Source organism: Parus major, chromosome 1, assembly GCF_001522545.3.
Source record: "Parus major isolate Abel chromosome 1, Parus_major1.1, whole genome shotgun sequence".
In the NCBI taxonomy this organism is placed as follows: domain Eukaryota; kingdom Metazoa; phylum Chordata; class Aves; order Passeriformes; family Paridae; genus Parus; species Parus major.
In genome coordinates this window covers 108,379,145-108,393,187 of record NC_031768.1, presented here as the reverse complement: position 1 = coordinate 108,393,187, position 14,043 = coordinate 108,379,145, and the positions used below count along the sequence as shown (strand labels likewise).

At 40.6% G+C, this 14,043-nt stretch overlaps 1 protein-coding gene across 1 annotated transcript; it reads left to right on the top strand.

Annotated features, from left to right (window-relative positions):
- Positions 1-356: 356 nt before the first annotated feature.
- On the top strand, positions 357-10,501 carry POU1F1 (POU class 1 homeobox 1). Its single transcript, XM_015643008.3, has 7 exons — positions 357-498; positions 3,196-3,345; positions 4,253-4,366; positions 5,316-5,561; positions 7,092-7,256; positions 7,821-7,881; positions 10,247-10,501. The coding sequence occupies exons 1-7, from the start codon at positions 357-359 to the stop codon at positions 10,458-10,460; spliced, it is 1,092 nt and encodes a 363-aa protein (XP_015498494.1). The 3' UTR covers positions 10,461-10,501.
- The last annotated feature ends 3,542 nt before the right edge of the window (positions 10,502-14,043 follow it).

Genomic DNA, 14,043 nt, shown 5'->3' with positions numbered 1-14,043 from the left:
TTTTTTCTGGTCATTGTCCTCCACAAAAGACCTAATTTAAAATACCTGTCAAATCATGTCTCTGGTTTCCCTCTTCTTCCCTCACCCCCCCATTAATTGGACACGTATTGTGTTTGTGTGGGAAGGAGGGAGGCTCTGTAGCAGGGTAGCAATAATGCTGGGAAAAGGACATTAAAATGGATAAAGGGATTTCCTAGTGGTATAAATACCTGCACACGACCTCCCTTGTGCTCTGGAGCTCTCCTCTGTGTGTATATCCAGGTAAAATCCTGGAATAGAGTTTGAGGTGCCATCAATCCTGCAGGATCTGCTCTGGTAGAACAGGGGACAGGCAGCTCTCTTGCCTCTTGGAGGGTATGAGCTGCCAAGCCTTTGCTTCCTCAGACACCTTTGTGCCCTTGAATTCTGACTCTTCTCCCTCTCTGCCTCTGATAATGCATCACAGCGCTGCAGAGTGCCTGCAGGTCTCCAACCATGCCACCAATGTTGTGTCTACAGGTACTTTTTGAAAATACTCTTGCTCTCATTTGTAATTTTTGGGTGATATACGAGTTCAAGTTCTCGGTATTTAAAGTGTTCAGTATCAGTGCCATGTATGATTGGGTCTATGCCAAAGTAGAAGCAATTTCACAAAACTCTGCATATGAGTGAATCAGGAAAATCACAAATGTTCGTGTTTTAGCTAATTACGTGGTTTTCTCTAAGTTTGTTATAAGATTAGACTCAAATATGCAGCCAATTTAGGTTCAAATACTGTCATTGTTGGTATAACCACTGTCATGTAAATTAATTGAAAGATTGTTTATTATGCAGCCATAATTTAAAATATTATAAATTACCTTAAATAGGAAATATGTTTAAAAGACCTCAGGTGTAAATATCACTTGTTTTAAAGAAGAAAAAACATTGCTTTGCAAGGCATACTGCAAACTGAACCAAGCCTAAGGTTTAAGTGGGATGTTCAAAATGGGTAGTAGAAACCTTATCAATATTTTTGAATCTTGCATGTGTATGTAATACAATTAGGTGCATTTAAATACTAGGACTATTTTATCACTGAATATCTGAGCCAAAGAGAGTTTTCTTGCGGGGTTAATTCTGCAGAGGTAGGATTCTGGAATACAGGAATTGTTGATAGAATACCTTCAGGAACAGAAAAATAAATAGTTGATTTATTTGAAATTGCATTAACATTAGAATTTTATTTGGAGTCTTAACAAGAAACCAGATTTTTCCTAAAAATGAGCTGGTAATAAAGCATTTTAATGAAAAGAAAAAGCACGCAAGTAATGAAAACTGATTATCGGTAACAGAAAACAGGATCATCTTATACACTAAGCAAGAAGCTCAAAATACCCTAATTGAGCTGTGGGTTAGCAATAGTGGCAGGGAATGAGAGAATTTAAATTTTGTATGAGGTCATATTTATGTATCTGTATCACAGCAGTATTTTCTCGATTCATCTGACTTGTGATGGAAAGCACACGATGAACATCTGCTCGCCTGCTGCAGGTTTAGGTTTTGGTGTTTGCTATCTGCCACCCAAGGATAAATGCCACTGCAGTCAGTGGAAATTCTGATTGCAGGGTCACATCCAGAAGATGATCCTGTGAAAAAGCGACCCTGGGAAAGCAGAGACGGAGGGTGGTAACTGTAATGAGTCAAGATTTACAAATTTCATACGTAGGTTAAGGAACTGTACACATAAAAAGTGCCACTCTGCTGAGCACATGTGAGGAGAATTTGTGTACCATGTAATGCTGGAAGGATTTTGAATAACAACTTAATTTAAATGTCAAAAGTTTTAAAAATGGATGTAACAATTCTTTATCACAAGAAAGGTGAAAATACTTCTGTTCAAATACTAAGTCATGTCATTCAGCTGCTGCTCTGCAGTGTCCTCAACACTTTAACCTCTATTATTTCATTTATATAGCATTATCCTCACTATTTAATTTTAAATCATTATTAGCAAGTCAAAAATTGTATTTTCATGCTGTGGCATGAAATCAGAAAAACCATTTCTGTGGGTGGCCTCTTTCCTCCTCACCAAATATCAATTAATGCAAAACCAGCACACATGCATAAAAGTTATACTATGTGGATTATGAAATAGTGGAAAAATGCAACCAGTAAAGACTCAGATCTTAACAGAAAAGTTAAATTGTTCTACATGCATTACAGTTTTTAACACAATCTTTATTTTCACTGCATCTACATTAGTATAAGCATGTTTGTCTCAGTAGATTTTATATCTGTACAAGTATATTTAAACAGGACACTTTACTGTTATGATTACAGTAGTAAAACCCACAGATTCCAATCCTTAACTAAATAGACTGCTTTGAACAACAGGAATGTGTTCTTTAAAATGTGGTTTTACATATTTGGATGCTCATGAACATTAGTTTTTAATATTCTGTTTTATTTCAGTTTTTAGAGGGGGCAATACATGCATTTTTATTCCTATTTATACATGAGAAACAGACATATTTCTATATTGCATTCAGCAAAAAATGGTCTCATTCTTCAGGCACTGGCTATTACTGAGCACAGACCTGAAATACCACTGTGAAAACACCAGAGATAAATTAACAGTGTATTTGTTGGTGCTGGTGATGGAAAATGTTTATTTAGCCCTGACTTTTTAGAATAATCCAGAATTTACCACCTTGTTTCTCTACCACCTTGCCAAAGCACTCAGAAATGCTTTTTTTGTTGCTTGGTACTCAAGAAATCATGATTTTTTTGGACACATCAAAGCAAAAGTCCCAAACTGCTGCCTTTGGAAGGCCTTCATTGACTGCAGGATTTGCTCGACAGTGGAGGCAAATTCCTGAGAGCACAGAACCAGTTTTTGTGTGAGATTGAATGAATCAGCGTGTGGAAGTTGTGTGAGGAGAGGAACAGGTCTCCTCCTTAGGAGCACCAAGCTTCCCCTGCTCAGCAGTTTGTGGGAACTGGCTCATGCCCACAGATTATAATAAATTAACTCATCAAGATGCAGCATGATAATTCCTATCCTGCCTCAGAGGATGTCCCGCTATTTCTGGTGCCAGCTCTCCCTGACATGCCCCTGTTAACTTGGTGGCTGTGATCCTGTGTTAAATGCCCACAGAAGAAGCTACAGCTGTGCTGAAGGCACTGCCTGCCTCGAGCTTAAAGGCTGTGTCTTGAATCTTGAGCTCTTACAAGTGCCATCTGTTTTCTCTTTGCTCCCGACTCGTGCGTGCTCGCGCGTTGGCTTTGCCGCGGTGACACCGGGACGCCCTTGGCCAGGCCTTCACTACTCCGTGCCCTCCTGCCACTATGGGAATCAGCCTTCCACCTATGGGGTGATGGCAGGTAAGAGGTTAACCCTCAGCTGGGTGAGCTCTCAGCACCTGGATTTTAGCCAGCTTTCCTTTAGAGGGACCGATCCAAGACAGCCCTTTAAAGAAGATGGGATTTGGGTTGAAGGTGTTAGAGAAAGGCTTAGGGAAACTGGGGGCCAGTGCCCAGAGTTTCCCAAACCTCTGCATCTCTTGTGGAATCACTCTGTATTTTATGTCTCCCTACAAGGCTGGGAAAGTCCTGCTCTTTTTACCCCCATTTGGCCACTTCTCCTGGTAATTATCACTTTTTGAGGGACCAGAAGTGACATACCCAATGCACCTGTGTACAACCAGCACCAGAGCAGTACGATCAGCCCTGGCTGAAGCTATAAAATAAAATTATGGCATAATGAAGGGCTAAAGAGCTAAATTCAGTAGGCAGATCAGCCATGTGATCATGGATCTTTACACTCCTGAATGCATCCTGCTCATTCTTCCCTGTCCCAAGCTCAGTAAGACTGAGGCACTTTTTTTCTGTGCAAGTTTAAGTAGCAATCAATGAGATAATGACATGAACCAAATTAACTTAACTCCCAGGAAATAACTGGGACTTGGAAATAATCCAAAATCTAACTCAGAATTAATAATAGTAAGAATTAAGGAAATACTAGAGTAAATCAGCATAGACTAATATATCTGCATAGGGACAGAGTATAAACTTCCTTCATGGTGTGTAAATTTCCAAATGCTCCTATTTCATTGTGCATTTCTGTGTCTTTTGCAAGCATTCCTGGCATTGTCCAGGTCCCTGGGGAAAGTTAATAAGCAACAATAAATTACATTGCTTAAAAAATAATTTTCTTTAATTACAAAATAAACACATTTTTATTCTTCTCCTTTATTTTCTTATTTTCATCTTCTTTTCTTTATTTTCTTAGGCATCAAGCCTGCAACTCCAGAGATGCTCTCAGCAAGTCTCTCCCAGACTCGCATCTTACAGACGTGCAGCATGCCCCACCCCAACGTGGTAAATGGTGTCAGCACCTTGCAAAGCAAGTCCCCCTCTTCTAAAGTATTTTTTGAGAACTTTTTTTTGGTGGTTATCCTGTGTGAAGTGTATAAAATAATTTCATGGGGTTAGAACCTCCAACACTGATGGGAGTAACTGGGGTGGTGAAGAAAAAACTAACCCTAATAAATGGAGGAAGCAGAGGGAGGTTAATGAAGTTCTGAGTTCCTCTATGCAGTTTTGTGTAGTTTAGAAAATTGGGAAGGATGACCTGAGAACCTGGAATTTACTGGCTGCTCCAGATACACTGAGGAGTGTTAATATTTCTCCAGTAATTCCCCCCATGCCTCCCTCAGGTCAGAGACTTTTCAGCTCTATGTACAATATCTAGGGGAAAACCTGCCTTCACTCATAACTGAATCACCTTGTTAAGTCTGACATTTCTGAACAAAAGGTAGAGAAAGTTAGTTCTGTTTTGTCCTTGAGCAATTTCTTTTTTGAAGGATCATTCTAAATGAGTTCTGGTTTCCTGGTTTTTTTCCTTTGAGCTCTTACCTGTGTACTTTCCTCAAAGAAATTTTACGCTGCAGTTAAGCCAAGATAGTATCTTGTTGGAGCATCAAACGGCATCTAGATGGAAATATTCTTTGTACCAGAAAACAGAGGCTGGCAAATTTTAAGTGACTCAAAATGACACAGATGCATCTAGTTGTGCCACTTAATTCCAACTTAGAGCATGGATTTTCATTTGTGCAAGTTTACGCCATTTGCCTCCTCTTTAAGTGCCTCATAGTTTACTCAGTAATAGGATGGCTGTGGCTGGTGAAAGGGGCTGGGACAAGAAAGAGAAGATATATCCTGGGAAATCCTAACCCCTGGATGCCTGTTGTATAATTACTATTACAGACACAGATTCTGAGGTGGCGAGGGGAGGTTTGTGTGCGTGGCAGCAGAGCATGGCTGCAATGAGCTCTCTCTTTGGCCTTGCCCAGGTGGTCTGACCCCCTGCCTGTACAAGTTCCCCGAGCACGCTCTGAGTGCCAGCCCCTGTGCCCTGGGCCACGGCTTCGCGCCCGTGCCCCAGCCCCTGCTCACGGACGACCCCTCCGCCACCGACTTCAAGCAGGAGTTCCGCAGGAAAAGCAAGTCTGTGGAGGAGCCTGTGGACATGGACTCCCCCGAAATCAGGGAGCTGGAGAAATTCGCCAACGAGTTTAAGCTGCGGAGAATCAAGCTGGGTACGTGCTTTACGTCCATGGACAGAAGGCTGAAAGATTCCAGTGAAAGCCCAATTATTTCTGAGTGTTATATGGTCTGGCCTCGGCCGCTGTCTGATCATAACTCTTAATCCTGCCTTGCCCTGCAAAACTTTCTCCATTCCTAGAAGGCTTAAATGGAATTATTGAACTTCAGCTTTTAGTTTGCAGAAAGGGACTTTAACCTTTCCTGCCCTTAAATTATTTGTGTTAAATTCAGAGAAAGTTTTTGCTGTTCAATAATTCACGTTCAGTGTCAGGTGCAATATTTTGCACAGCTCCAAATTATCTGCAATTTAGGGCAGGATGTGCTCTAACTTCTCATACCCATCCTCTTTCCCATGGAGTGTTTCACCTGATGGTGTGATCATTTCAGTATACACTGAGGGACTTCCATGGGAAATCCTTCACACCAGTAGGAAGCTTCTCTTCCTGATTTATTTTTTTGTGCCGCAACACAGTTGGGAAGCAATTGATAGCTTTGTTTCTGTGAGATAACTGCTGAGGACAAAGGTGGGCTGGGGCCTGTCATTCTTGGCATTATCACTTAAAGCATTGCATCAGAATTACAGGGAATCCTTTTATTTTATAAATCTAAAAAAACTGTAAGGTTATTTGGTGTATGTGTGCACTATCTCAATGGCTAGAAAGCCAGTATGTTCCATTTGCAGTCTGAACTGAAATAAAAGAAATTAGGGTTTAAAAAATATTTGCAAACTGGCCAATTTTCCTGTATATACTGTATCTGATGTCAGCCACAGTGATGGAAAGCATTTGCTAGGCCACACATAGTTAATCACTGCATCTTCATCCTGAATTTTGGAGGGACCAAAATTTCCTTTAGTGCAATCAAATGACATGGAGCCTGTAGAATGGGAGAAATTCAATATGTACAGAAAAAATAATCTGAGTTTGAGCTTTACAAGACAAAACAGAGTTGTGGGCCTGAGAGACACAGGGTTAGTGCAGTCAAAAAGGAAGTTAAAAGGTGCCTCATGGGACACTGAGTGATTAAAGAGATCCCACCTTGTCCTGACACCAAAGCAGAAAAGGAGGATGATGATCCAGTCCCCCAGCCACAGCAGATCCACCTTCAGAGAAATGAACAGGGAGCTCTTGATGCAAAGTCAGAGACTGCATGGAAACTACAGCATTTCTCTGATGACTTCACATTAGCTGTTGCAACAAATAACAGGAGACCAGCAGCACCTCTAGGGACTAATTGATTGCTCTTTCACCATCTACAGAAAGACATGGGGTGTCTGGATCCTTCTCAAATCCCTAATCCTGGAGTGTGAAACTCCACTAAATCAGTGTCACACTCCACAGAAACCACCAGGAGAGTGAGCAGGGCTCTGAGCTGAGCTCAGCTGGCCACAGAGACCTCTCAGGAAGCTCATCCCAAAGGTGCTGCAGCACACACTGTCCATGACAGCCAGTAGAGAAGGGCTGAGCATCTCAAGGAGAGTAACCCTCCTTCAAAGCTGCTTTTTCCTCTTTGTTTTTTGGCAGGTTATACACAAACCAACGTTGGAGAAGCGCTGGCTGCTGTGCATGGCTCTGAGTTCAGCCAGACGACGATTTGCCGGTTTGAGAACTTGCAGCTGAGCTTCAAGAACGCCTGCAAACTGAAATCCATCCTGTCCAAGTGGCTGGAGGAAGCTGAACAAGTGGGAGGTAGAGAACTGAAGTCCTCTAAGTATTGTTTTGCACTTCAAGCAGAATCCCATATAAATATTTTAGGGCTATTTATATGTCTTCTGCAAACTAAAGATTTTGTTTTGCTGGCTTTAAATGCAGAGGTCTGCCTGTATTAAAGTATAGTTATCTTTTTTTTGGATGAGCATGGAGGGGAAAATTGAAATGCATGGAATGTACAGAATAGCAGAAACATCTCTTGGACTGCTGAAAGATTTTTTTTTTTTCTAGTACCCTCCCAGCAAACCAGTTCCATTTAGCAGTGTACAGGGATTTTTCACAAGCAAAGTGAAACTTTTGCTTCTAACAATTTCTGCCTATAACCATTTACACTTGGAGGTAAAACAATGACCAACCATCCCAACAATGGAAAGATCCTGTGTGTGATGCTCCTCTTATTCAGCAGCACTTTTCTCTTGTGCCTTCTTCTTCCTCCAAAGGCAGTGACTGTTTTTCTGGAAATGATTTTTCTTGTTTTCCAGTCCCTGTGGAATGTAACTGCCAGCTTTTGTTGATTGGCTTCTTCTTGTTTTTTTAATACAGCTTTGTACAATGAAAAAGTTGGAGTGAATGAACGCAAGAGGAAGCGCAGAACCACCATAAGGTAATGAATATTTAGGTCATTACAGGTTAGAAACTATTTTGGCTAAGATGCTTCTTTTACTTCTGTCAAAGTGCTAAATTCTCTCAATGAATATCTACATCTTGTGCTTCTAAAAGTTTCAATAGTTAGAAACATTGTAGTGAAAAAACCAACATAACCCTCCAGACCCCAAATTCATTCCAAAGATACTATTTCTTCCCAATTTCTTCAACCACACACTTTCACATGAAAATATATTTTATTCTAATTCAGTCAAAATTTATTCCATCTATATAGTGAGTAGGGTATCAGAGCACCTTCATTTTAATTTTGGGAGATTCTACATTATTCCGAAATAAATTGCATAATTTTGATGTAATAAATAAACATATAGATTTGGATACAATAAAAAACCCATATAAATTTGCCAGAGAACTGAGGTCTAGGAAGTTTGAGAGAAAGCTTTTGTATGTCCTGCTGTGTCCCTGTCACTAAATTCTTTGAGGTTCCAAAGAAACACTTTAATAAATTAAAGGGAGAAAACAGAATTTTTCTGGAAACTTCCTTTTCTTGTTTCTTATAACTCTGGTGGTCATCTCAAGTGACCACTTCTCAAGTGTCAGCTCCATGTGGAAATTGAGTAGGCTGGCAAAATATACTATGAAAAAAAATTATCAAAAAGGCTAAATGAGAGTGTGGAGTATTTCCTTCTCCTTTGGATATCCCAGATTCTAAATAAAGGTTCCTCTGAAGGGATGCTTCTCAATTAGGAGTGAATTTGGGACGGAAAATGCTTCATAGCTCATGTCAGCACCTCACAGGAGATGAAGCTTTACTCTTGAGGGGCCAATTTCTCCTCCCAGCTTCTCTAGAGGCCAGTGAGGACTCAAGTGGTGGTGCCAAGACCTTCCCCATTTCATAGAGCATGGCCTGCAGGAGAGCTCAGAGCATCTCTGAGCTGGAGGAGCCCACTAGAATTTGTTCCTCCAACATTGTGGGCTTTGCTTTTTAACACTGACTGATAAAACCACTCCTTATATAAAGCATTTTTACATCTAAGCCCGCTGCAGTGGGATTAACAAACAGGACAGGTTGTCAAGAGCATGGATAATTGAGGAGAAAAAATTGAGGACAAAATCCTGTGTAGTAAGAAAATATTAATTACCCCTTTGAACAGCACCTCAGTTTAAAGACCCGGAACTAATCAGGGAGATGGGCTTTATCTGAACTCTGTAGCCTTTCTCTCAGCCACTCTTAATGAATATTTGAAGACAAACTAATGGTATAAGAAACGTCCCATGAACAAAATTAAGTTAGACCACAGCAAAAGCCTCTAAATTTGAATTTGTGGAAAGTATTAGACTTCATACATTGCTCAAAACCTAAGAAGTTGTGAGTCAAAAGTAATAATGTTTCTATACTTCTGTATGTGCAGAACACCATGCTATTAATTAGCCAGTTTTGTTAAACATTAGCAAATATTGCAAAAACTGACCTGTAAATGAAAGATCAAGAGATGAAACAACTAGACCTCAAGCAGATACTGTATTTCTGTAGCAAATACCTGCACCTCACTTCCAGAATAATGCATGAAGTGCCCTCTCGTGTCCAAAGAAATTACAGCTACTGCTGAAACCTCTGGATGCCTCCCGGTGGTACAAGCTTGTCACAATGTTTTTTGTAGAATATGTAACAGAAATTGGAAGCAAATTCTATCAGAAAATAAGGAGAAAAATAACAGTATTAAATTATTCTGTTTAGTGAACCACTCGACTTTGGTCAGCTGCTGACACTGAGGAACAGATGAGGGCAGACATTTGGAAAATGTGATGATAGCTAAAATAGCTGGCCATAATCTCTGTGATTTCTAGGAATGCTCTAGTGCTGTCTCTATAATTTGTGAGATGCAAAACACACAGTGTTTCCCAAATCTAAGTGATGGAGCTCTTCCTCTCTGCAAACCCAAATAATTTGATACAACCAGGTAACACTACTGATGTGCATTTGCTGGGGCAGATGGGTGGTCAGGCTTGTTCCAAACCCTGTCACCCCACTTACAGCTAGTTAGTAGCTGTATCTCCTAGATAATGCCAAGAAGCACACAAATATTTTATAATTAACACCAAAATTGCATTGAACTTGATGCCATTTTTGCCTTTTAATCACCCCATGCTGAAATTCTGTATGATGTCACACTGCTCTTGTCAACAGAGAACTAACAGAGTCTTTTTAGTGGTTTCGGTTTCCTTTACATAGAGAAAGATGAAACAAACCAAGTCACTGCCTTCAGTGCTGTTACTTGATCTTTCTGTAGAACTAGTGGTGAAAGCCTGAATGTTTTAATGTTAAAAAGTTTTTAAAGGTGAAATTTTACCCCTGTATCCAGCATTGCTGCAAAAGAAGCCCTAGAGAGGCACTTTGGAGAACAAAGCAAGCCCTCTTCTCAGGAAATTATGAGGATGGCTGAGGGGCTCAATCTTGAGAAAGAAGTCGTGAGAGTTTGGTTTTGCAACAGAAGACAAAGGGAAAAAAGAGTGAAGACCAGTTTACACCAGAATGCCTTCAGTTCTATTATCAAGGAGCACCATGAATGCCGGTGAAGCTTTTCCACGTACAGGTGTGGATTTCTGTTTTGTTTCTTGTAAATATTGTAAATACCGTGTTGTTAAAAAACAATAAATAAAGAGAAAAATCAGTAAACCACTCACTCCTCCTACAAGCTACCAGCTTCAGATGTAGTGTTTGTGGAAGACTCAATTTTAATGTAAAAGGTTGGAAATTAAATCCTGTAGTGTCTGTCTAAAGAGCTGGAGGTCTCTGCAAGGAACCCATCACACATTGTTCAACAGGGAACGCTTCCCAAATTTCACAGGCAGCTGCAGCTTCCCTGTGCTGTGCCTTTCCTGCCTCTGTGGTGCCAGTTAATGACTAAATGCACGTGTGTTGTACGTTCAGAAAGGCTGCAAAGCTCGGTGTCAGCAGCTGTAGGAAGGATTTTGCTGTCATTAATTAAGGCACTGTGAGCTCACCAGGACAGAGCTGCTCCTACCTGGGTGCTCTGTCCCAGCCCAACATTTGACTGCCTTGAACTGGTGTCAGATAGAAGTGGCTTGGATAATGGGTGCTGTCAAAGGTAATTCTTGCTAATTTGTTATGTGCCTCAAAGTTTGGTTTGGGTAGGTTTAGCTATAAAAGCAGGAATACCATTTATCTGACCTAAAGACCTTGTGGCCTGAGGGGAAGAAAAATAATTATCAGGGGTTTTATTGCATTGGTCTTTCTCTGTGTTGTACTTTCTTCTGATTAAAACCATGTGTGGACATACTTACACCAGAGATGGTGTGTTAAGCTAAAAAGTATATGAAAGAATTTATTGCACTGCACATTCCCTCTCTATTATACCCCACTAATTGAAAATAATCCCTTATTTGTCATCCTCTAGCCTAGAGACAATTGAGGGGGGAAAGTACCAATGCCAAAGCTCCACCCATCAGGCAGGCACTGAGAAAACTGAATTAATGACTGTAGTACTCACCAGGGATAGATTATCCAGCCATCTCATCAGCCCTGCTCATTGTTATGGGAATTAGTCCATTACCATATAAGTATTTTGACTGTTTTCCCAGGACTGAAATTAAGTGAGTACACGCAAGTAGCACTGGCCAGATACATTTTATTTTTCCATAAAACAAACCTGATGATTTAGAAAATGTCTGTATAATAGCCGCACAGAAAGCCAAAGGAGTTTAATGTTCAAGACCACTTAGGAGCAGCATGTACAAGTTAAGTGCTCACTCTCTGGTGTACATTAAATTATCTCTGATACTTATTACAGCGACCGTAAGCATATTCAGCAATGGAAATCAGGCTCCTGGATTTCTAAAAAAAAATATGTTTTTATGGATGAATGCACCACTCAAAGCCCTGAACTGAGAAGAAAACTTCAATTTAATTACTCAAAGGGAGAAACTGTGGCCATGAACTCCCTTCAGGCTGCTCTCATCACTAGCACAGCTGACCCACTACAGCAGAGACCAAGGTACATACTTTTATCCACCACAAGTTATCAGCAAGTCATGAGCTTTACAAAATAAAGTTCAGCGGAGAAAATCAGCACTCAGCAAAGGTGGTGGCATGCGTTGGTGAACCTTTCATGTGATGTGGTCAAGTGTTATATACGTTGAAATTACTATCTGATATATAAAAACTTTATTTATATTCTAAATTATTTTCTTAATCATGAAAGGCTTCCTAGACTTGCTATCAGCCTGCACATCCCAACCTCCTCATCCAGTAAACTATCCCTATACTTTTAGCACTCCAGGCAATGGTTTGAAATTTTGTTTTGGTAATACTTTACTCATTTTAGCTGTGTGTCATTCTGAAGTGAATTTTAGAATTCCCTAACACTTTGTTTCAGAGCAGCCTCACTGTGGTGGTCTCTTGCCCCTCAAAAGTCACACAAGTGAAAGCTAGCTGCAGCAACAAAGTAAAATGAAATGAAAAGTGACACATAACAAAATCGTGTTTCAAAGGAATGACAAAAGGCTGAGGAAAGCAGCCACCATTTAAACACACCTACCAACCACCACAGAAATACAAACAAATTAGAATTATTTAAAGAAGAAAAGCTGGATGAAATCAACTCCAACTGCTGCAGCTGGAGCCGTTACTTACAGAAAGTGGTATTTTTTATTTTTTTTTTCTGTAAGAACAACTTAATTACCATCAATTACTGTTGATGGGGGGGGAAGAGAGAAAAAACTGCACATAAAGCAGGATTTCCAAGGAGCAGCTCTATAAACCTGCAGGAATTTATTTGGCTATTCAGCCAAGCTGGGCTGTACTGTTATTCTTGGAGATATTTGTGGGGTTGTTTTCTTCTCTCCTTTTCCCATGGTAGTTTTAGGCAGGGTGTTAAAAGCAAACTAGAGAGCAAAACAAGGTGTCATCACAAGGTAGAAATCTGAGGTTCAACTGTCTCTGAAGAGCCTGTGATGTGCTGTGCCCTCATGTGAGAGACACAACCAACCAAGCACAGGCTGATCAGAGATCTCTGCCAGACAATGTGTGTGCATCGACTGCTATAGAGTCTGCTCTATTATGAACTGTACCAAAAGGCTGAAGGAGGCAGGCTGCTCACCTTCCTGCCTAATATAAGAGCTAGGAGTAAATATGGGAAGATGGAAAGCTTTAAACAAAACAAAGCTTAAAATCTGTGGAAAAAAACATGTGGGTGCCAGAAGCTCCTTTGTATGGAGGAGTTCTCAGATGAGAAAGCCATTAAAGCTGGTGTGTGTACAACTTGCACATGACTCTGGATGTATTTTCTGTTTAAAATAGAGATTGGAAGAGTGTTAGGGGAGGAAGCATCATCTACACTCATCGTGTTCTCAGTGCTCCCCTGGGAATTGCTTCTGGGCACTCGAGGAGTATGGGTGGAGCCATTTTTAGGTGTGTGCACAACTATGTCACTGATCCCAGGTGGAGACTCAGATCCAGCTCCTATTTAGGTGCTAGCAAGGATTAAGGAGGGTAAAGGACTTTTAAATCACTCAATGTGATTTAAAAGGAATTAAGTAGGGGGTGCAGCATTTTTAGAGAGATCCAACATACTTACCATAATTGCAGACATGCCTGCAAAACTACAGCACTTCTCTGCAGAGAAAGGTTTTTACACAGGGTACAGCTGCAGGATTGAAAAGGTAACTTGTAACCAACCACAGGATTGATACTGGCACCAGCCCTAGTTCAGCCAGTCCTAATGGCACCAAAAAGCAATACCTTTGTTCCTGTTCTCAAAGGCCCAGAGGAAAGAACCCATTCATTATGGAATTATTCCCAATTTTGACAGTTATTAAAAGGATCAACTGCACACCTCATTCAGAAAGGACATAAGCCTTGGTGTTCAACCAAACCACAATCAACCACTGCCATTCTATCCCCATGTTCACATTATGATTTCTCTTTCAATACCACAGAGTACTACTTGGGCATGAGGTCCCAGACAAGGGAATGCAAACAAACAAGTCCTTACTGAATACTGAGTCAAAGGCCCACAAGCAACTACAATAAATATTATGCTGCTTTATAGCTCAAGTCAAAGGAATATTTATCAGAGCTCACAAAGAAAGCCCAGTAAGAGACAGATGTGTAAGACTAACCCTACAGAGGACAAAGTCA